Genomic DNA, 22,282 nt, shown 5'->3' with positions numbered 1-22,282 from the left:
CAGCAAGAGGGGATAGGAAGAGAAATTAGGTTGGGAAGTTTTCTGGAAGGTATAACCATTCACAGGGTATGATGTGGAAGAAGATTGGAAACATAGGTTGGATCAAGATTATGGAGGGCTTTCAAATCTGGCCTCAGATACTTCCTTGCTGTGTGACCCTGGACAAGTCACTTAACCCCCATTGCCTAGCCCTTACCACTCATTTCTAATATACAATATTGATTCTAAGATGAAAGGGTTTAAAAAAAAGATGGAGGGTTTTAGATACCAAGTCAATTAGTTCATGTTTCTTTCTAGAAGCAGTAGTAGAGTCACTGGAGGTCGATGAGCAGAGAAGTAACATGATCAGTTCTTGGCAACTTGTAGGGAATATGGATTTGAGAGGGAAGAGACTAGTGGCAGAGGAACCCCTTAGAAGGCTATCCAGTGATTCAAGTTTGAGGTGATAAGGGAGCAGAGAGGTGAATGTTGGGAGAATTGTTTCCTGTCCTCCCCCACTAGTAAGTCAACAGACATTTATCAAGCTCTTCTTGTTCAGGCCCTGTGCTCACTGCTGATGATAAAAAGATAAAAATGCAACAGCCACCTCTCCAGAGATCACTACATCCTCTTCTGTTCACTCTAGGGGTAGAGGGCCTTCACGCATTTGTGAGGCCCTCAAATTATTTCAGTAGTGGAGGTGAGAAGACCTATTGGAAGGAGGCGATTTCCAAAGTCCAAGTGGATGGCCATTACAGTGGTGGATACAGGAATAGAAAGAAGAGGAGGCAGATGAGTTACTATGAAGAGAGAATCCCCAAGCCTTGCTACAGTAACCTACTCAAATGAGAAGGGAGAGAGATGGAAGGTCTTGAAATGGAAGAGGCTTCGAGGTACAGCTGCAACAAAGCCAGAAATAAGGAAATCTGAAGGAGGAACGGGTTGGAGGGGGCAGAGCAGGTGGAGGGGGGTGGATAGGTCTGGAAGGGATGGTTTGTCACTTTATGACCCTGTTTGCTGCAGTGGTCTGTGGCTTCTGAGGGAGGCAAAGAAGGGAAGAGGTGATAGTGAGAGGAGATTGAGGTTGGGGCAGAAAGAGGCATGAAAGTCATTGGCAGCCCTCGGTTCAGTTTTCGCGGTAAAATTTCGAGAGGCACTGGTAATGAGATTGTTATTATTATTAATTAAGGTACAAGGGCCCTGCTGGCTTTCAGGTCTGGAGTTGAAGGGCACTAGTTTACCTCTTACATCCAATATGAGACCTCGGGCAAGTTAGCTGGCCTCAGTTTCCCCATCTGTAAAATGTAGGGGGATTGCACTTCGGTCTCTTCCCACTTTCGATCCTGTGAGTTATTCCCACAGCCCCCCCCGGACGGCGTTCAAACCAGACCCCCCCTCCCCCCCATCGTACTAATAGCTGTCCTTGTCACCATCGCACTAATAGCACTTCACGCTCGGACCGAGGGCTTCGTTCACCGCTGCAGCCCGGGACCCGAGCCGGCAGGAGGCGGGGCCGGGGGAGGAGCCCGAGCTCGGCTTCGCGGCGTCAGCACTGAGCGCCCGGCCAGGAAGCTGAGCTTTCCCGGAGCCGCCACCGCCGCCGCTGCTGCCGCCGCCGCTGCCCCCGACCACGTGCGGAGCCGGCCCGCGTCGGACCCCGCGGGACAGCTGGGCAGGCAGGGCAGGAGCCCGGAGCAGCCCCAGGTGAGGCTCCGAGGCGGGCGGGGCAGCGCAGGATGAGCAGGACCTAGGGACCCCCAATCATCCCCCCCACCCCAACCCCCTAACTCCTCGTGGTGTCGGACCCCAAACAGCAGTCTTGGGGTAAGAGTGGGGAAAACTTTAGTCGTTCTCCAGACCGAGCCTTCACATGACAAATGGGGGAAAACAAGGCGTGGAAAGTCACAAAGACCATCCCGTGCCCTTTGCCCACAGGCCCCAATCCCTCCATCCCCTCGGGTTCTCATAAGGTATTAGGCACAGAGCCCAAACTGCTCAGACCATGTACCGAAATTTGTTTACCCACCTCCCAACGGACAAATTACTTTCCAGTTCTTTCCTACCACAAAAAGTTTTGCTGAAAATGTTGGTGTTCCTTTAAGTATATATGTGAGTCTAGACATTTATATTGGGTGCCCGTGAATGTGTGGTAATGCTTTAAAAATATCTACACATATATAGTTTGTATGTACACAGAGTATCTACCCCTGTCCATAATGCTTTGAATATATATGCATATATATGTATATATATATAGTGTGTGTGTGTCAGTGTGTATTACCCCTACCCATAATGCTTTAGACATATATATACATATATAGTGTGTATGTGTATATATACACAAAGTATGTATTACCCCTACCCATAATGCTAAAAATATATTGGCGTATAAAGGATCAATAAAAAGATGTGTGTATTGTAGATCTGTATGTATACACAGATATTCTCAATTCTGCTCCTTTGAATTTCTCATTTCCTTTAAAGTTAAGCTTCTAATTGAGGTCTTTCTCCTCTCCCCAGCAGCTGCTGGAGCTGTAAGCTGAATCTTCCTCGTCTTTGAATCTTTAGTATTTGGCACATGGTAGGGGTTCACTGAAAAAAAAATTTAAATCTGTATGTTGTTTTATTTATCTATTTGTAACCCCTTTGAGGGTTTTCTTGGTAAAGATACTGGAATGGTTTGCCATTTCCTTTTCTAACTCATTTTCCAGATGAGGAAATTGAGGCAAATAGGGTGAAGTAACTTGCCCAGGATCACACAGCTGGGAAATGTTTGGGGCTAGATTTAAATTAGAGTCTTCCTCAGTCCAGGCCTTGTGCCACCGGTAAAGGGTCTTTAAATATATAGACATATTATAGGTAGATATTGTGTGTATTATCCTTGCCCATAATGATAATATGTTGGTGTATAAAAGACCTTTATATATCCATCCATCCATCATACATCAATACAGTGTGTGTTACTCCTTCCCATAATGCTCCATTCCCCATGCCAGTTCCTTCAGGCTCCCTTGTATACCAACCCCAGCCCCTTTCTGCTTGCACCTCCCTTTGTCTGCCATCCCTTACTCCTTGCCTGTCCCACTTCTGGGTCCCTTCCCTGGCCCTGTTCCCATGCATGGTCCAGATTTCATTATTTTTTCCCCACCAGTATTTATTAGACAAGGGTCCCCTGATTCTTATCTCAGATTTACTTCCAGCATGTATTTTGCCTTTTAAAAGTACCCAGAGACCCAGTGAGAAGTTAACTCCCACAAATAGGAGGATATGCAGGATGAGATATTCAGTGCCCACTTCCCTTTTCCTTTGACACAATAGGGGTCTTGTCTCCCCACGTAGACTTTTAGCTCTGTAGTAACTGGGAACAGTTGAACAAATCAAATATCTTTAAAGTTCTCATTTATCTAGGCCTGTCTGTAGCACCTTCTATATTCTTGTCTTCTTGGTTTCTGACAGTGTTCTCTTTTGGTTATCTTCTTGACAGTCTTCCTTTTTAGGATCTTTCATTCCCTCTCATCAAGGAAGGAAAGAAACAAGAATTTAAGTACCTACTATGTGCTTAGTGGGGCAGCAAGGTGGTAACAGTGATTAGAGTGCCCAATGTTGAATCAGGGAGACTCCTCTTTATGAGTTCAAATCTGGCTTCTGACCTTAGTTGTGTGACCCTGGGCAAGTAATGTAACCCTGTTTGCTTCAGTTTCCACATCTTCAAAAGGAAATGACAAACCACTCCAATATTTTTGCCAAGAAAACTCCAAAAGGGGTCATGAAGAGTTGGATGTGACTGAAACCACAAATGGCAAAATGTACTGCTAGGCATTCTGCACAAATATTATCTTATTTAATCCCCTGAGAGGTAGATGCTATTATTATCCTTATTTTACAGTTGAGAAAACTGAGGCAGAGTAAGTGACTTGCCCAAAGTCTCACAACTAGTGTCTAAGGCTTTATTTGAAATCAAGTCTTCGTGCCTCCAGGTCCAGTGCTCTATCCACATTAGATATATAGGTATCCCTTATGATTTGGTTCTGGACCCTTTTTTCTTCTCTCCCTTCTCTTATGATTCTTATCAGCTCTCATGAATTCATTTATTGTCTATGAAGTCTCTTTAAAACATTTTTAACATTTCCTAAATATGTCCAAATTTCATGTAAATTAAAAAAATTTTTTTTTATGTTTGAGAGTTCCAAATTCTCTCTCTCCTTCCTGTCCCTCACCCATCCCTTGAGAATTAAGTTAAATCTGTATATTAATTTCTCCTTTTTGTTCTGACCTTCGGTCCTTAATCCCCAGAAGCCAGCTGAATAAATCTACTTGGATGGCCCAGCCACATCTTAAACTCAACATGTCGAAAACAAATGTTCCTCATCCCCCTGCCTTGCCAGCCCTTTCCACCTCCTTATGAATGAAAAACTAAGAATTTTCTGACCAGAATGAATGTCTCCATTCTTCCAGCTACCCGTATTTGCAATCTTGGAGTCATCCTTGAATCTTTCTGGTCCCTCAACTCCTCCCTCACCCCATGTCCAGTTAGTTGCTAAGTCTTATAAATTCTCTTTCTATATCTCTTCCCTTGGCCCCTTCCTCTCCACTCATATAGCCTCTGTCCTGATTGGTTCCATCCCTCATCACATCTTGTTTGAACTATTCAAATGGCTTCTTACTTGGTCATTCTGCCTTCAGGTTATCAGGTCTCCTCCTTCTACACAATTTCTTCTATACAATATCTACACAACTGACCTGTGAATATTCCTCAAACATCAGCCTCACTACAGCCATCACTCCCCATTTGTTTCAGCTCCGATGTGATAATATATTGTCAAATGATTTATAAACTTTAAAGTGCATATATAACTGTCAGATATTATTACTATAGAAGAATTTAAGTAGCTGCCTCTAGAATAAAATACAGCCTGGCAAGGTCTTAAAAGGCCCTCCACAATATGATTCCAGCTTCTCCTTCCAGGGTTGTTTCATATTATTCCCCTTCACAAATTGTATTTTCAGCCAGTTTGGCCTACTGTCTAGTAGTGCCTGACTTCAATCAGCTTTGCACAAACTATCCAGATTACCTGGAACCACAATTTTAACTAGGAATTCCTTGTTTCCTTCAAGCCTTTCCTGATTATCTCTTATATGGAGTGGAAATTGAGGGAACCTTGAAAATTTCAAAGTATACCTTCTTTAACCACTATGAAAAAATAGGACTGGGATGCCAATGATCAGGATTAAGATGTAATGCTAGAGAGACAGAAAGACAGAGACTGGAAGAGACTAAGGGAGAGAGGGAGACTGAGTGACTAGAGCTTGATAGCTTTGATAGCTTGATACAATTCTCTGGTTTCCAAAAATACTCCCACCTCAGGAAAATACAAAAGACGTTGGAATCAGATCATTGAATAGCTCTACAATGACTTTGCAATGAACATATTCAAGCAAATTAACATCTTCAAGAAACTGGAGAATAGCTTTACTGTGGGTACTTTCAAGCAGATTAATTGAATTAATATTTTAAAGAAACGGTCTAGGGTTGGAGTTAAAGGTTTTAATCCAGAAATATCATACAAAGAGGAAGAAGTCAGGATTGGATTATCTGGGATGAAGTCCAGTAATTGGGTTTGACCTCCTTTAAGTAGCCTCTGATACAATAGGAAGAGACTTTCAAAATTGGAACTTTGGGATCTAAGACCATCTACCTGGGACTTCTGCCTAGGGCAAATTCAGAGATAAACTCATTTAGAACTTTTGTCTTGCTTGATGAAGTAGGGGTGGGGTAAACCCCTGGGGAGGAGACCAGCTTTATTTAACTTACTTAACTTACTTAACTAACAACAGTGAGATGTTGATAATTGAGGATAACTTGAAGATAACACACTCATGTCTCACTCCTCACACTCTTTCCCCCATCAATAATTAGCATTGGTTTATTCAGTCATTCTTCACTTGGGGACCCCATCTGGGGTTTTCTTACAAAGATACCAGAACAGTTTGCCATTTCCTTCTCCAGCTCATTTTCAGAGTAGAAAACTGAGGCAAACATGACTTGCTCAGGTCATGTAGCTAGTCAGTATCTGAGGCCATATTTGAACTCAAGGAAATAGCATGCAAATAACTGTACAAATAAGCTATATACAGGATAAAATGGGAATAATTAACAGAGGGCAGGGGTGAGAATTTAAAGGGGATTGAGATGTATCATCTCTATGAAAATGTCTCTTATGGTTTTATGACCAGCCCTCACCTCTCCCCCGAGTTTCAGTCCTTAATTGCCAATGGGATCCTTTGCAAAGCCCAGATCTGGGACACCTCATTATGAAGGCCACCCTGACTACTCTTGTTCATTGTGCTGTCTCCAATCAATAAATTTTTCTTGGTTTTCTTCCCCTCCCAGGTCACCTAATCTTGACTACACTGCTTTCTTGACCTTGCACTTGGAATCACTGGCTGTAGGGAGTGGGATAGGGGAAGGGGAAGAGAGGAAGACCTCTTCCCTCTGGCAATTCATTTCAGTGAAACTACACAGTATTATAATACAGAATGATACATGTTAAGGGCATTGCAAAAAATGCAAACTTAGTGTTCTATGGGATCCAAAAGAGAAAGGTCTTATCTACTTGGTTGGGTGGGTGGGGAATCTGGGAAACTTGACACTTAGGAGCTCTGAAAGTCACTTTACTTCCGTCTTCCTATCAGCTAACTGGGAATGGTAATACTTGTATGACCTTCCTCTTGGGGTTGAGGGGAGGAAGACTTTTTTTAATAAAGCTTAAGGATTCTCTATTAATGGATAGTTTATTAATTGTTGTTGTTGGATGAAGTGATAGTTGAGGTAGAAAATGGAAGTTTGGGTAGGCTTTATGATATTTATGATAAAGTCCTCTACTGGGAGCCTTTCTCTGGACAAACTCATGGTTCTGGTCCTGCCAGATACAAATCTCTATATTTACACAGTTTTGTTCTTTCTTTCCAGAAGGGCAGGAAAGCCTCTGTAGAGACTTCCACCATGAGTTTTGTTGAGTACGAAGAGCTCATTAAGGAGGGGGATACCGCCATCATTTTCTTGGGCCATGGCTCCATGTTCCCTGTGCAAGTCCAACGTGGAGCTCAGACACAGACCAAGTATGGTGTGATCCGCCATTCAGCCCATCTCATTGGACAACCCTTTGGCTCTCGGGTGACCTGTAGCAAAGGGGGCTGGGTATATGTGCTCCACCCCACCCCTGAGCTCTGGACCCTGAACCTTCCACACCGGACCCAGATCCTCTATTCCACAGACATCTCCATCATCACCATGATGCTGGAACTGAAACCTGGCTCCATTGTCTGTGAATCAGGTGAGTTTTGTTAAATGAAGTGATAAGGGGCTGCCTTGAGTTTGGAGCAGGTCTTCTGTTATCTCTGGAAACTTACCACCCCTTGATTTGATCAGACTTTGATGCCATCAGTCCTCCCAAAGTTTCACTAATCACATCTAGATATTTGATATTCCCAAATGTGACTCACTGTTGTTTCCCCCTCTGATCCATCTTCCCTGTTGAAGTTTATTTACACTTGGTCCTCCCTACTGTCAACTGAGCCCCCTCCAAGTTTGCCCCAGTCCCATGGGAACTTGCCTTAAGGGAAGTCCCAGACTGACCTTGTCTATGACTGAACCATAAACCTTCAAGTACTTAATGATCCCAGTTTTGATAAGATTTTTAAATAATTAATTAATTAATTTAGAATGTTTTTCCATGGTTACATGATTCTTGTTCTTCCCCCCAATCTACCCCCCCCCCCCAGCTGGAGGAGCTAGATAATCAAATCTTAAGTACCCTTTTTGTCTTCTCCCATGGTATTGTCTTATCCCTGGTACCTCTTCCCAGGTAGCCAGCCCCTGGCTAGAATCAGTCTTTTGTATCCATTGTAAAGCATCAGCCTCTTCCTGATTGTCCATCCCTGGACTTCTCTTTTCCTTGAGGCCATTGTAAACCTAATCAATTATACTTTCCTGTCCTTTATTCCCCAAAAGGTATATGAGAAGACCCCTAAGTTCTGTTACTCTTTGGAAAATCATCTGTCCATCCCTGGACTTCTCTTTTCCTTGAGGCCATTGTAAACCTAATCAATTATACTTTCCTGTCCTTTATTCCCCAAAAGGTATATGAGAAGACCCCTAAGTTCTGTTACTCTTTGGAAAATCATCTGTCCATCCCTGGACTTCTCTTTTCCTTGAGGCCATTGTAAACCTAATCAATTATACTTTCCTGTCCTTTATTCCCCAAAAGGTATATGAGAAGACCCCTAAGTTCTGTTACTCTTTGGAAAATCATCTTTGCTGGTGTGTTTTCCCAGAGACACTTTTTTCAGAGTCCCAGAGCTTTGGCTCTGTGTGGTATTAAGCACTTGACTCTGTGGTCACTGAATATTGAGCACTGTCTCTTGTCCTGATTAAAGAATTGATTTTCCTGACTACTTTAGTACTTCTGTTTTTTTCAAAGTTGACACCCCTTAGAGTTGGTACTTCAGTGCTCTCCTATGTTGTGTGGTAACCTTGAATTGCATTCCCTCTACCCTGATTTAGAGACCCTTATTGCTACTTTGGTAGTCCTCAATTTTTAGGTTGATCTATCTGGTATCAGTGAGTGGGACTTGAAGACCCCCTCCCCAGCTGGCCACTGTTTTTTGACCTTAGGCCTTTGGTACCAGCCCAGCACCCTTGTGCCCAGACTGGGTTTGATTAGGTGACTCAGCTTGGGTGAGTCTCTTGAATTCTTGAACTTCTTTTTTCATTTGAGTTCCTGGATCTTTAATCAAAGGCTTCTTGGGGTCCATTCTAAAAGATCCCCTTAAAGGGACGTCTGCCAGGTACATGTTTTCAAATTATGGACTGTTTACTTGCAAGTATTTGTATAATTGGCAGAATTTAACCAAATCTGAATCCTAATACTTCTGACCATAGTGGTAGGAGTGAGAGCTCAATTTAATACTGTAATGGTATATCAGAAAGACTGAGAAATGAAAATTTTGTACATTGAATGCTATTTGAAGAAGAGAAGCTTTTTATTAAAGAAATGTTTCTCTATTCCCCATTCTTAGGCCTCAGTTTCCTTACACATTAAATAAAGACATTAGACTAGATGCCATAGTTTTATTGCTAGAATAGACTTTTAGTTCAGCAGGTGTGTTTATCTCAGATCAGAGTTTAGGGAAGGTAGGGTATCTGTCTTAGTGGATTTATAGTCTAATAAGGGGGAGAGACACCTAATATTAAACATTAGGCACATATCCAGGTGCCAAGAAAGTATAGGAAAGTCCAAGGAAGAAGCCCATTATAGGCCAACGAGAATCAGGGAAGGTTTCTCTAATTTTTGAGTGGGGCTTTAAAGGAGTGTTTAGAACTCAACTGACAAAAGAAGGAAAGGGAGAACCTTTTGGGTAAGGAAGAATCAGATATTTATTTATAATTTATTAATACTTGCTTTGTGTCAGGCACTCTTCTAGGTGCCAAGTATAAAAAGAAAGGCAGAAGACACTCCCTGCCCTCAAAAAGCTTGCAATCTAATTTTTTAAGAAAAGTAAATATCTCATTTAATCTTTACAACAACTCTTTGGCTAGGTGCTATAATTATCCCCATTTTATGGTTGAGGAACTGGGAGTAGAGAGAAACAAAGTGACTTGCCCAGTGTCAAAACAGCTTAGGAAGCATCTTAGGCTAGATTTGAATTCATGTTCAGGCCCAGCCTTCGATGTAATGTGTCATCCAGCTACCTCTTCTAAGGAGTGGCATTAAGAAAATGCAGCTGTCCTTTAGGAAGGTCATACTGGCAATAAATATTGCAAAGCCAGGATTCAAAAACAGCTAAAAAAAAACAAAACTGTTGTCACTATCCCAGGATGCCTTCCTCAGCATCTGGGGGTAGGCGCGACCTCGAGTAGGTTAATTTGGTCTTTTTGGTTCCTTTATCTATAAATTGAGAGGAGAGAACTAGATGATCTCATAAGATTCCTTCAGGCTTGTAATCTGTGATCCTTCTAATGCTGAGATTCCAGGACTCCAATGAATGAATGAGTAAGACAGTGCCAAATCTGGCTTGGCAGGAGGGTGGGCTACCCAGCACTTTCTCTACTTTCTGGAGATGTTCCAGAATGCTAAGCCTATTTCTCTGCCCCCAGGGAGCCTGATTAGAACTAGTTAGTCATCTCCTGTGTTTTTTTTCTTACTGTTCCCACTATCTCTGCCCAGTGATTTGAGTGAGTAAGTGTTTTTTACAGTCAGTTCACTAAACAAAGAGAAAGGCAGATGGGTTTATTGAAGACTCCTTGGCCTAGGAATCAAGAAAAACTGATCTCAAACATTGATTAGGATCCATAACCTTGGGCAAGTTACTTCTTTTTTCTGGGCCTCAGGAAACTATTGTCCCCACCCTGTCCTCTCTGGGCTTCCTTGGGGCCCACCCTAGGTGGGAAGTGTGTTTCCTGAAAAGGTCTTAGCCTTCTTGCCCAGCCATGGGAGGTAGGTGGGAGAAAGGACTAGAATTGATATGTTCTTCTTTCATTCTCTCATGCATCAGTCCAGGCCTGGCTGCCCTCCAGGTCCTTGTTGGAGCTTCCATCTGTCCCTCTCCCTAGTCTGTGCTTGCTGTGGGCTTCATGGACTTGATAATAATAATAGTGATATTTTTATCTTTTTTTTTTTCAAACCCTTACTGTGTATTGATTCTAAGGTAGAAGAACAGTAAGGGCTAGGCAATGGGAGTTAAATGACTACCAGGGTCACACAGCAAGGAACTGTCTAAGGCCAGTTTTGAACCCGAGACCCTCTGCTCTGGGTTTCACTTTCAATCGAATGAGCCAACTAGCTTCCCTCAATAATGATGTTGTTCAGTGTTTTTGTATATGAACAAAACATTTAATAGTTTTAAAGCTAGATGGTTCAGTGCTGGCTGAAATTAACCTGAGTTCAGACACTTACTAGGTGCATGAACCTCCTTGAGTCAGTTAACCCTTTTGCCTCAATTTCCTCATCTGTACAATGAGCTGGAGAAGTGGCAAACCACTTCAGTATCTTTTCCAAAAAAATCCAAAATGGGATCATGAGGAGTTGGACACAACTAAAGTGACAAAAACAAAACATATTTCCAACTGCCATGTCATTTGATTTTCATGATAATCCTGCTTAGGGGAAAGGTGCAGAAGATAGGAGTAGTTATATATTTTTTTAATCATTACTTTTAAGATGGAGAAATAAAGACCCCAAAATGAAGTGATTCACTCGTGTTTTATTAGCAAACTGGTTGGCAGAGCCAAGAACAGAATACAAGCCTTTTTACTCCTGGTCTTTCCTTCAGCACATGTTCCCTGAACACTGGCTGGGTGCAGGAAACCCTTCTGAGAGCTGTGGGAGGAGGCAGAAGGATAAGACCTAATCTCAGCCCTCAGGGAACTCAAATCTAGTAGAGGGATAAGGCATGAGACACAGAGATACAGCATGTGACAGATGGCTAAAAAAAATTAGAGAGGTAGTAAGTTATGGGAAAGAGGTTTGGAGAATGGAAAAAATCACTTCTAGCTTGGGAAGAGAGAAATTGGGCAAGGCTTCCTGGAGGAGAAGCTATCTGAGCAGGGCCTTGAAGATCAGGGAAGATTTCAGCATACAGAGGTGAAAGGGCATTTTAGGTTTGGGGGACAGTGAGCAAAAAGTATCAAAGAGGAGGGTAAGGAATCAAGCAAAAAATGAAAAGTTAGGTTTCCTGGGATGTATAAAATATAAAGGAGGGGCAGCTGGGTAGCTCATGGATTGAGAGCCAGACCTAGAGATGGGAGGTCCAGGGTTCAAATTTAACCTCAGATACTTTCTAGCTGTGTGACTCAAGACAAGTCACTTAACCTCATTGTCCAGCCCTTACCACCCTTCTGCCTTAGAACCAATACACAGTATTGATTCTAAGACGAAAGATAAGGGTTTAAAATATATGTAATACATATTTATAATAAATATAAAATATATAAACAAATATAATAACATATAAAAGGAAGTAGTGATAGAAGTTAGGCAGTTTGCCTAATGAAAGAATTGCTGAGATGATTTATTGTGTCCTTCCCTTATCCTCCAGGCCTGTGGGCCCTACTGGGAACCATTCTCCTTTAATTTCAAACCTGGATCTGGCTCTAGGAGCTCTAGCCTAGGCACAGTGTGGGTGAGGAACTGTGCAGAATAGGCAAGATAGACACAGTCTGCTTTGGCAAGTGGGATATTATAGTTCCTCTTCTCAAGTCTCCCTCTTCAGCTCCTCTTCTTTGCCTCATTGCCCCCTCCATGCTGGTCTCAAAAGTCTGACAGACTCAGCTGAGCAAATCATCTGAGTGAAGGTGTCTTAGAGAATTTATTGTCTGCTCAATAGAATGGAATCTCCTTGTGAGGGCAGAGACTATTTCATTTATATGATCGTGCTTAATAAATGTGTGTTTAATTAAAGAATCCAGTCTATCCTGTGTTTGGCTAAGAGAAAGGAAATGATGAAAGAAAGAAAGATGGTGAAGGGGACAGAAAGTATAGAAAGAGAGAGATGGAGAGAAAGAAGAAATAAGAGAAGAGAGAATGAATAACAGATGGAGAAAAGACAAGGAATTAGAGATGGAGAAAAATAGAATGAGACTAGAGAGAGAGGGAGCAGAGACAGAATGAATTACAGACATGAAGAGAAGGAATGAGAAGAGAGGGAGAGTAGACAGAATGACATATGGAGAAAAGACAAAAAATTAGAAATGGAGAAAAACAGAAGGAATGAGAGGAGAGGGAGAAGAGACAGAATGAATTACAGACATGGAGAGAAGACAGAGAGAAAGTCAACAATGAATGACAAAGATGGAAAAAAGAATTAGAGATGGAGAGAAACAGAAGGAGTGAGAGAAGAGAGGAAAGGGAGAGGGCAAGGGAGGTGGAGGATCGGCCCAGATTTAAGTTTTATCCTTCTCCTCTACCATTTCTCCTTTTGTCCATGCCCTTTCAAAGATCCCTGAAATGGCTCAGGAGTCACTTCCATTTGCTTTTCTCAAGCCCTTGGATGTATTCCATCTGGGCCTGGTCATTTGAAATTGGTGACAGCTGGGGGCTATCACCTCACTTATTTGGGGGTTCAATTTCCTGTTGACCATTTTTGTGGCCATTCATTTCCTCTGTCAGAGAAAGAAACTAAAGGAAGATTTGAGCTTTCTCAGGATCGTAGTTTCGTTCACTCCAAGTTCAAACTTTAAGCCTGCTTCTTTCCTCCATCATGGAATAAAGGCCTTTTTGCTGGCCTCAGCATCTTCTGTCCTCTGCCATCTTCTAAGTTTCAGTATTTCTGACTGTGACCTTTCTGTGACTATGCTTCATTTTCAACCATTCTCAGTTTTGTTCAGTTTTCTCTGACTCTGTGACTCCTTTTGGGTTTTTAAATTTTTTTAAGTTTTAACATTTTTTCCCCATGGTTACATGATTCTTGTTGTCTTTTCCCCTTTTTCTTCCCCCCTCCCTGAGTTGACGGGCAATTCCACTGGGTTATACATATATTATCTCTCAAAACTTATTTCTATATTGTTCATTTTTGTAACAAAGTAATCTTTTAAAATCAAAATGCCAAATCATATACCAAAATAAACAAGTGATAAATCATGTTTTTCTTCTGAATTTCTACTCCCACAGTTCTTTCTCTAGATATGGAGAGCATTCTTTCTCATAAATCCCTCAGAATTGTTTGTTTGTTTTAGCAAAGATACTGGAATGGTTTGTCATTTCCTTCTCCAGTTCGTTTTACAGATGAGGAAACTTGAGGCAAATAGGGCTAAGTGACTTGCCTAGGGTCACATGGCTAGTAAGTGACTGAGGCTGGATTTAAACCCAGGAAGATTACCTAGTGCTCTATCCCCTGTGCCATTCATTCTCTCTTACGTGCTCTCTTTTTCTAGTCTTCTCCAAGTTGACAGAAGAGTCAGTGTATCCACAAGTGGTCTCTTTAGACCACTCTCTCCTTTATCCCTTCTCAGAATTGTTTCTTTCATGTTATTAGAATTTCATTCTTATCCTTTTTCATGGCTTTGGAGTCACAGTATTTAGGTCCAAATATTGACTGGTAAAGGGCAGCTAGGTGGCCCAGTGGATAGAGAGCCAGGCCTGGAGACAAGAGGTCCTAAGGTTCAAATCTGGCCTCAGACACTTCCTAGCTGTGTGATCCTGGGCAAGTCACTTAATTCTCATAGCTTGGCCTTTATGGCTCTTCTGCCTTGGAACTGATACTTAGTATCTATTCTAAAACAAAAGGTAAAGTTAAAAATAAAATTACTGACTTTTCTTTCATCCCTAGGCAACCTTGGACAAGTCAGTTCATATCATGTTCCAGGAAATTTAGGATGTGGAACCAGGTTAGGGGTTCTTAATCTGGGGTCTGTGAACATGTTTTTTTTTTTTTTTAAATCTATTTTAAGAACTGTTTCAATATAATTTATTTCTTTTGTAATCCTATATGTTTTATTTTATGCCTCTAAAAACATTGTTTGGCCAAGGTTTGTTTGGTTTTTTTTAACTCTTACCTTCTGTCTTGGAATCAATACTATATATTGGTCTCAAGGCAGAAGAATGGTAAGGGTTAGGCAATGTGAGTCAAGTGACTTGCCCAGAGTCACACAGCTAGGAAGTGTCTGAAGCCAGATTTGAACCTAGGACCTTCCGTCTCTAGGCCTGGCTCCCTGAGCCACCCAGCTGCCCCCCCACCCCCCCCAAGGGGCTTTTAAGGGTTTTTTGTTTGTTTTTAAGTTTTTAGGTTTTTATGGAGGCAATGTGGTGGCTCAGTAGATAGATTACTGGGCCTGGAGTTAGGAAGACTTGAATTCAAATTTGAGCTCAGACCTTTACTAGCTGTTTGGACAAGTCATTTAATCTCTAGTGGAGAAGGAAATAGCAAACCACATCAGTATGTTTGCTAAGAAAACTCCATATGGTTCACAGGATCACAGAGTTGGACACGACTGAATGACTGAACAAGTATAGGTTTGATTGGTCTAAAGGGGTCCATAATATAAGAAAAGATTAAGAACTCCAGGGCCAGGTGAGCTTTAAGGACCCTTCCAGCCCTAAGTCTGTGGTTCTTTGAGTTCCACTGTAGCATTTCTAGTTCTTGGAACCCTACTTGTACCCTTTGATATCTGTTTTCCCCAAATCTAGGGTGCTTGTCACACTTGAACTTCAGTTTTTTTCTATTTTAAACTCTTACCTTTTATCTTTGAATCAATACTGAATATTGATTCCAAGGCAGAAGAGCAGTAAGGGCTAGACCTCGGGGGTTAAGTGACTTGATCAGGGTAACACAGCTAAGAAGTGTCAGCCAGGACCTCCCATCTCCAGACCTGGCTCTCTATATTAGCTGCCCCCATCTGGCTTCCCTTTCAAAAATTCTAGGACAGAGCAGTGGATTATCCCCAACTGTTTCTACTTCAGTTTTCTCATCGTTGATGGGTACCAGATCCAGAATAGCAGTTTCCTTTATTGTTTCCTCCATCTTTTGAAGAATGAAATTCCAGAGTGAAGCCAAGAATGTGTCATCTCTGCTTTTGGCAGAGAGAGCTCCGGCACGTCTGCATAATTGAAGTCTCCCATCACTACTATATTGTGTATCCTTGCTGGGGAATGAGCTCCCTGACACCAGAGTTCTTTGAGCAGGATCTGGGTGGCAGCTTGTTGGGGGTATCTGAGAAGGGTATTACTATTCAGGGACAGGTTGGAACCTGACCTCTTAGGAACCCCCTGCAATTGTGAGATGCTGTGGCAGGTCCAGAGCCCTTGATCCTACGTATCATAGACACAGTCTAGCCTTGGCTTGCATGGGGTAAGGGAGGAAAGAGAGGGAAGGAGAAGGAGACAGAAGGAGAAGTGAGAAGAGGAGAGGAGAGGAATCCGCATGTATTTGGGGTTCTGGAGACCTGACGACATAACTTTCAAAAGCCTCTTCTCAATTTCTCCCAATGTAAAATGAGAAGGTTGGGCTACATGCTTTCTAAAGCCCTTTCCCAGAGACTTCCTAGTTGTGTGACCCTGGGCAAGTCACCTAGCCCCCCATGACCTAGCCTTTATTGCTCTTCTACCTTGAAACAATACATAGTATTGATTGATTCTAAGAGGGAAGATAGGGGTTATTTAATTGCAATTTTTAAAAATTTATTTAATTAATTAATTTAGAATATTTTTCTATGGTTACAAGATTCATGTTCTTTCCCTGCTCTCCCCCCACCCCCTTCCCATAGCCAATGCACAATTGTCATTGATTAAGACCATAATATTTCCATATTATTGATATTTGCACTGGGGTGATCATTTAGAGTCTACATCCCCAATCATATCCCTTCGACCCCATGTGATCAAGCAATTGTTTTTCTTCTGTGTTTCTACTCCCACAGTTCTTTCTTTGGATGTTGATAGCGCTCTTTCTCATAAGTCGATAAAGGTTATTTAAAAAATAAATAAAAACCATTAATAATATAATATTATAAAAAATTAAAAATAAATAAAGGCCTTTCCAGCTCTGACATTCTATGTTTCATGTTCTAAGGGCATGCCCACCTCCAATTCTGTGACACTGAACATGTAGGACCCAAAGGTTGGATCTGTCTGCAGCTAGTGGACAGAGCCTTGTTTCCCAGTCACACTTGGTGAACAGGCCCTCTTACCCTCCCAGGGCAAACATTAGGGATGAGTTTTTAACCTGCTGGGGCTTTTTGCTGAGGGCCTTTAGCTGAAGCTTATCCCTTTCGGCTCTGAAGGATGGGTCCCTTTAAAAGACCGTTTGGTTTTTGCAAGTGACTGGAGTATTGAATGGGCCCTTTGTTTGAGCTCTGTTGTCACACTGCTTTTCCTGTTGAGGATTGTAGTGTGTGTTGGGGAGAGGGAATTTAGAGTAGAAAAGACTTTTGACAGAGTAGAAGGACTGGCTCTCTCACATCAAAGGGAGACAAAATATCGACTTTGGGAGACCTTTGCATAATATAATATGAGAGTAGGAAGGAGCCCTGGAGTATATAGCTTGTTACCTCTGGAAGGGACCTCAAGTAATAATAAAAAATAAAAATAACATATAATAAATTGGAGTAATATATAACATATAAGAATAAATAATAAAATAAATAAATGACAAAAAATAATAATAATTTAATCCAACCATTTGATTTTTAGAAAGGGCCCAGAGTGGGAAAATGATATGCCCAAGGTCACATGGCAAGTAAGGAATGGAGCCACTACTTGAACCCACTTCTCAGTTCTCAGCCTGGGTATTTTTCTTTCTCAGGAGTACCACATCCCATTTGAACCACGATGGCTTTTAGAGAGATAGGGAGGTCAGACCTGTGATATCATTCCGTTGAGACCTGAGTCTGAGCTTGTGGTGCTATCACTGGGAGAGCCTCAGAACCACAGACATCAGAATTAAAAGGGGCCTCCCAGCTATAATTCTCTGATTCTCATGGGTGGTGAGCATGTAGCAAAATGACAGCAAACACAGGGCCTATGGCTTGGTCCATCGGGTCTGTCTCCAGATAATGGATTTAGCCTTGCTTCCCAATCATTTCCAGGGAGCTACCATCTGAGGGAAAGCCTTAGAGATCTTAGTGATATAAAAATCTTAGAGATCTCATCTAAGCCCTGTCATTTTTCATCAAGGGAAACTGAGGCCTAGAGTGAGTGACTTGTCTAAATTCGTGATGGAAGTAAGATTTGAACCTAGATTTTTGATTCCCACAGGAGGGCATTTTCCATTCCATCTTTACAAAGATGCTCAGGTACCATTCCACATACTAGAAATGGATAGGAGGCTGGTCTTTCCTGGACAATATCTTCCCCCAAACTAGCCTTGCCTGACTCTAAGCTAGCTGGGGACCTACATTTCAAAAGAGGCTGATTTGGAACTAGTCACTCCAGGAAGGAGAGCAGAGAGCTGAGGCCCTTTCTACTCAGCCAGCTTTTCCAAGTTGAAGACCTTGAGGGAAGAAAAGGGTGACTGAGTAGTGGGAGGGATTGGAATAATGATGAGGGCTTAGAACAATGGTTGTTCAGAGATGGGCCCCAGCCCAGGGTCACTGGGCACTTGTGAGAACCCTGTCTTGTATTTTTCCTTTACTGATGGTTAGGAACTTTTGATGTTGCTGCCATTATGAATCCTCAAATCATTTCTCACAACCAAGGGACTCTTCCTTCTTGCCATCAATTTTGGGCTGATTGTCTGGAGATGCAGGCCTTCCTCTCAGCTTTGCCTAGTATTTGGAGTCAGTGTCCTTCATTGGGTCTCTGTTTTCTCCTTTACAGAATGAAAATTATTATCCTACTTCCTTCCATGGATCATTATGAGCATTTGGAAGGCAAGAATGACCTTCAGCATCTATTTGAACCCAGAGCTCCCTTCCTGAGTGTTCTCTTTGATAAGGGAAAAAAACCAAACATTCCAGATCTGCCAAAGGAAAGGAAATATTTAAAACAAAACAAAAAAATCCTTACCTTCTGTCTTAGAATTGATTTTAAATTTCTGTTCCAAGGCAGAAGAGCAGTAAGGCAGTTGAAGTTAAGTGACTTGCCTAGGGTCACACAGCTAGGAAGTGTCTGAGGTCAAATTTGAACCAAGACTTCCTGTCTTTAGGCTGGCCTCTCAATCCATTGAGCCATCCAGCTACCCTGGAACAGTAATCAATTTTTTTGGTTTTGTTTTTTAAAACCTTACCTTCTATCTTAAACTCAATACTGTGGTATTGGTTCCAAGGCAGAAGAATGGTAAAGACTAGGCAATGGAGGATGAATGACTTGGCCAGGATCACACAACTAGAAACTGTTAGAGGTCAGATTTGAACCCAGGACCTCCTATCTCAAGGCCTGGCTCTTTGTCCACTGAGCCACCCAGCTGTCCAGGAAAAGTAATAAGTTTAAAAAAGTTTGTTGTTGTTTTTACATCACTGTAATTTTTTTAAATTTAATTTCTTTTTTTAAATGTTTTATCTTTATTTTATTTTAATAACAAATTTCCACGTAAGCTTTCCAAAGTTAGATGATTCGTGTTGTCTTCCTCCCTTCTTCCCTTCCCTCTCCCAGAATTGAAAAGCAGTTCCACTGAGTTATATATGTATCACCAATCAAAACATATTTCCATATTGTTCATTTTTGTAAGTGAAAGAAAGTAACAGCAAAACTAATCAATCCAGCCCCTTTTATAATTCAGTCTTACATAGTCAACAGTAATTAAACATTTATTAAGCCCCTATTATTCCTGGGGACTAATAGGTGACTTGCAAACAAATGTATACAAGCTGAATCAATCTCCATGATGATAGTAAAGCTGTGGGTTGGTGAACTGTTCCTCCCATTAGACTGTAAACTCTTGAGGGCAGGAACTGTCTCTTTTTGTAGTCTCAGCCCTTAGCATAGTGCCTGGCATATCTGTTGTTGTTCTTCAGTTGTGCCTGTCTCTTTGTAGTGGATCATATTGTTCATAGGATTTTCTTTTAAAAAAACATTTAATTAATTAATTTGGGATATTTTTCCATGGTTACATGATTCATGTTCTTTCCTTCCTCTCCTTCCTTCCCCCTCCCATAGCCAATGAGCAGTTCCACTGGGTTTTAAATGTATTATTGATCAAGAACTATTTCCATATTATTAATATTTGCAATAAAGTGATTTAGCGTCAGCATCTCCTGGGGTTTTCTTTGCAAAGATATTGGAGTAATTGACCATTTCCTTCTCCAGAGGATTAAGACAAACAAATTAAGTGACTTGCCCTGGGTCACACAGCTCCCAAGAGTCTCAGGTCAGATTTGAACTCAAGTTTTCCTGATGCCTGTCTAGGCACTCTATCTATTGTGCCACCTAGCTGGCACAATACAGGATGTCCCAAAAATCTTATGGCTGTTTAAAGCTTCAGTAGTTTAAAATACCTTGTATTTTATTATTTTCACACACCATGATTTGTTTACCCATTCTCCCAGCAATGAACATCTGCTTTGTTTCCAATTATTGACCAATACCCAAAGTGCTGCTACCAAATGTTTTAGTGTATGAGACCTTTCTTTCCTTTTTTGACCTCTGTGGTGGGTACATACCTAGCAATGGTGTCCCTAGATCAAATGGAATAGATGTCTTAGTTATTCTCTTAGCATAATACCCTATTTGAGTTCCTGCATGGTTCCACCAATTCACAGTTTCACCAACAAGAGTTCTTACGCCTCTTTTCCATATCATCCCCTTCAATGCTGACTTGCGTTAACTTCTTTATCAGTTTACTTGGTCTGAGATAAAACATCCAAGTTGTTTTGACATAGAATTGTTTTGGTTTAACTTTTTCATTTCTGGACCTCCTGCTCTGGAGCCCTGATGGTCTATGGCAGATGAATACCATCCAAGACCCATTATTTCAGATGGTATGCCCGTCTACTCACCCATAGTCCCACTCCCCCAACAAGTTCCTTTCCCAACAAAATCTTCCCCGACCTTAACTGAGTGAAGTGTTTTCTTCCACCCTTAGACTATAAGCTTCTTTCTTTTTGTATTTATCTCTCACCCCTCACTTAGACCAATGCTCAGCACGAACCACCAAAGTAGTTATAATAAAGGTCTTTAATTGAGATTAAAGAGGCAGATTAATCTGGGAAGATGCCCAGAACCTCAGTCCTAGGACTTCCTGTGAACTGTAGAACTCAAAATGCTTCTATAGATTTTTGGAAAGAAGGTAGAGGATAGGCCCTGCCACCTGCTTTGGAAGGAAGCCCCAGCCACTGTCTTAGGCGGCTGAAAGAAGCCAAGAGGCTATGGTGATTAGATAAATAATTAAGGTTTTGACTGTCTTGAGTTGAGTTTTGACTTGAGTGATTGAAAGGTATTTTTCAGGCTGGGACTAAGGTCAATCTGGAAATTTCCAAAGACAAGGTTGTCAAAATCCTTTGACCATGTATCCATTGGGAAATAGCTTCTATTGTTATATATTTGTTCTATTTCCTTATATATCTTACATGAGAAATATCCATATTTGATGTAAAGGTTCTTTTGCATTTGACCTCATCTTCATTACACTGATTTTGTTCCTGAAAACGCTTTTTATTTTCATGCAGTCAGAATTTTCTATTTTGATTTTCTTCTATGATTATTTCTATCCTGTGTTTAGTTAAAAAACTTATCACAGTATAGGCAATTGGTGGGATAGTGGATGGAGTGTTTGACCTGGAGTTATGGAGAATTGAGATCAAATGCAACCTCAGATCTTCCTAGCTCAGTGACCCTGTGCAAGTCACTTTGACTGTTCCCTTTTTATTTTACTATAAAGTGGGAATAATAATAATAATAATAATAGCACCTACCTCTGAGGGCTATTCTGAGAGACAAATGAGAAAATATTTGTGAAGAGCTTAGCACAGTACCTGGTACATAGTAGGAACTATATAAACACTAGCGATTATTACTATAATTGTTATTTTGTAGGTCTAAAGGCATCCACATTGCTCTTCAGTTTTACCAGAAATTCTTGTTAAATTTTTGGATACTGGGCTAGTGAATTGTTTTTGGTTCTTTTTAATCTAGTCTGTTCCACTGATATACTTTTCTACTTTTTGTTATTGTTCAGTTGTGTCCAATTCCTTATGGCCCCATGTAGGATTTTCTTGGCAAAGATACTGGAGTAGTTTGCCATTTTCTTCTCTGGCTCCTTTTACAGATGAGGAAAACCAGATTAAATGACTTGCCCAGAGCCACATAGATAGGAAGTATCTGAAGCTGGATCTGAACTCAGATCTTGTTGAATCCAGGTCTACTTTCATGTACTATATCCACTCAGCTCTGCTTTCTACTTTTTAACCAATAGTTTTTGTTTGTTTGTTTTTTTTTGGGGGGGGGGGTATGGCCCTTCCATGAACACCATCTTATATATATATATAAAATTATTGTTTTTTTGGTAGTTGCATCTCTAGAAGTCTTGCGTGTTCCCAAGGAGAGGGACTTCTAGCTACTTTAGGTATTTTGTGGTTCTTTTGAATGGGACTTTCCCTCTCTATTCCTCCTGGATTTTGTTATTGCTATATGGAAATGCTCTTGAGTTTGTGTCCTGCTCCTTTATAGAAGCTATTAATTGTCTCAGGCTCTTTGCCAGTTCTCTAGTGTTTTCTAAGTAGCAAACTATCAGGTCTTCAGCAAATAGGGATAGTTGTGTCTCCTCTTTGTCTGGGTGTATGCCTTTGATCTCATTCTTGACTTACTGATATTGCTAGCATTTCTAGAAGCAGGTCAAATCACAGTTACAAAAGGTGGCATCTTTGCCTTGCTCCTGC

The 22,282-nt window shown here is 41.3% G+C and overlaps 1 protein-coding gene across 2 annotated transcripts in view; it reads left to right on the top strand.

Annotated features, from left to right (window-relative positions):
- The first annotated feature begins 1,518 nt into the window (after positions 1-1,518).
- The window catches only part of TRMT61A (tRNA methyltransferase 61A), a 43,276-nt gene continuing 22,512 nt past the window's right edge, over positions 1,519-22,282 (top strand). Inside the window, exons 1-2 of one of the 2 annotated variants that reach the window (XM_007473514.3) lie at positions 1,519-1,683; positions 6,950-7,313. In XM_007473514.3, coding sequence (XP_007473576.2) covers positions 6,983-7,313 — 331 coding nt within the window. In that variant the 5' untranslated portion in view covers positions 1,519-1,683; positions 6,950-6,982. The remainder of the gene's footprint in view (positions 1,684-6,949; positions 7,314-22,282) is intronic. The other variant, XM_001366813.4, reaches the window with a different exon arrangement.

The sequence above is a fragment of the Monodelphis domestica genome, chromosome 1, assembly GCF_027887165.1.
Source record: "Monodelphis domestica isolate mMonDom1 chromosome 1, mMonDom1.pri, whole genome shotgun sequence".
NCBI classification, from domain to species: domain Eukaryota; kingdom Metazoa; phylum Chordata; class Mammalia; order Didelphimorphia; family Didelphidae; genus Monodelphis; species Monodelphis domestica.
Note: the sequence above shows the minus strand (reverse complement) of the source record. Positions and strands in the feature narration are given on the sequence as shown.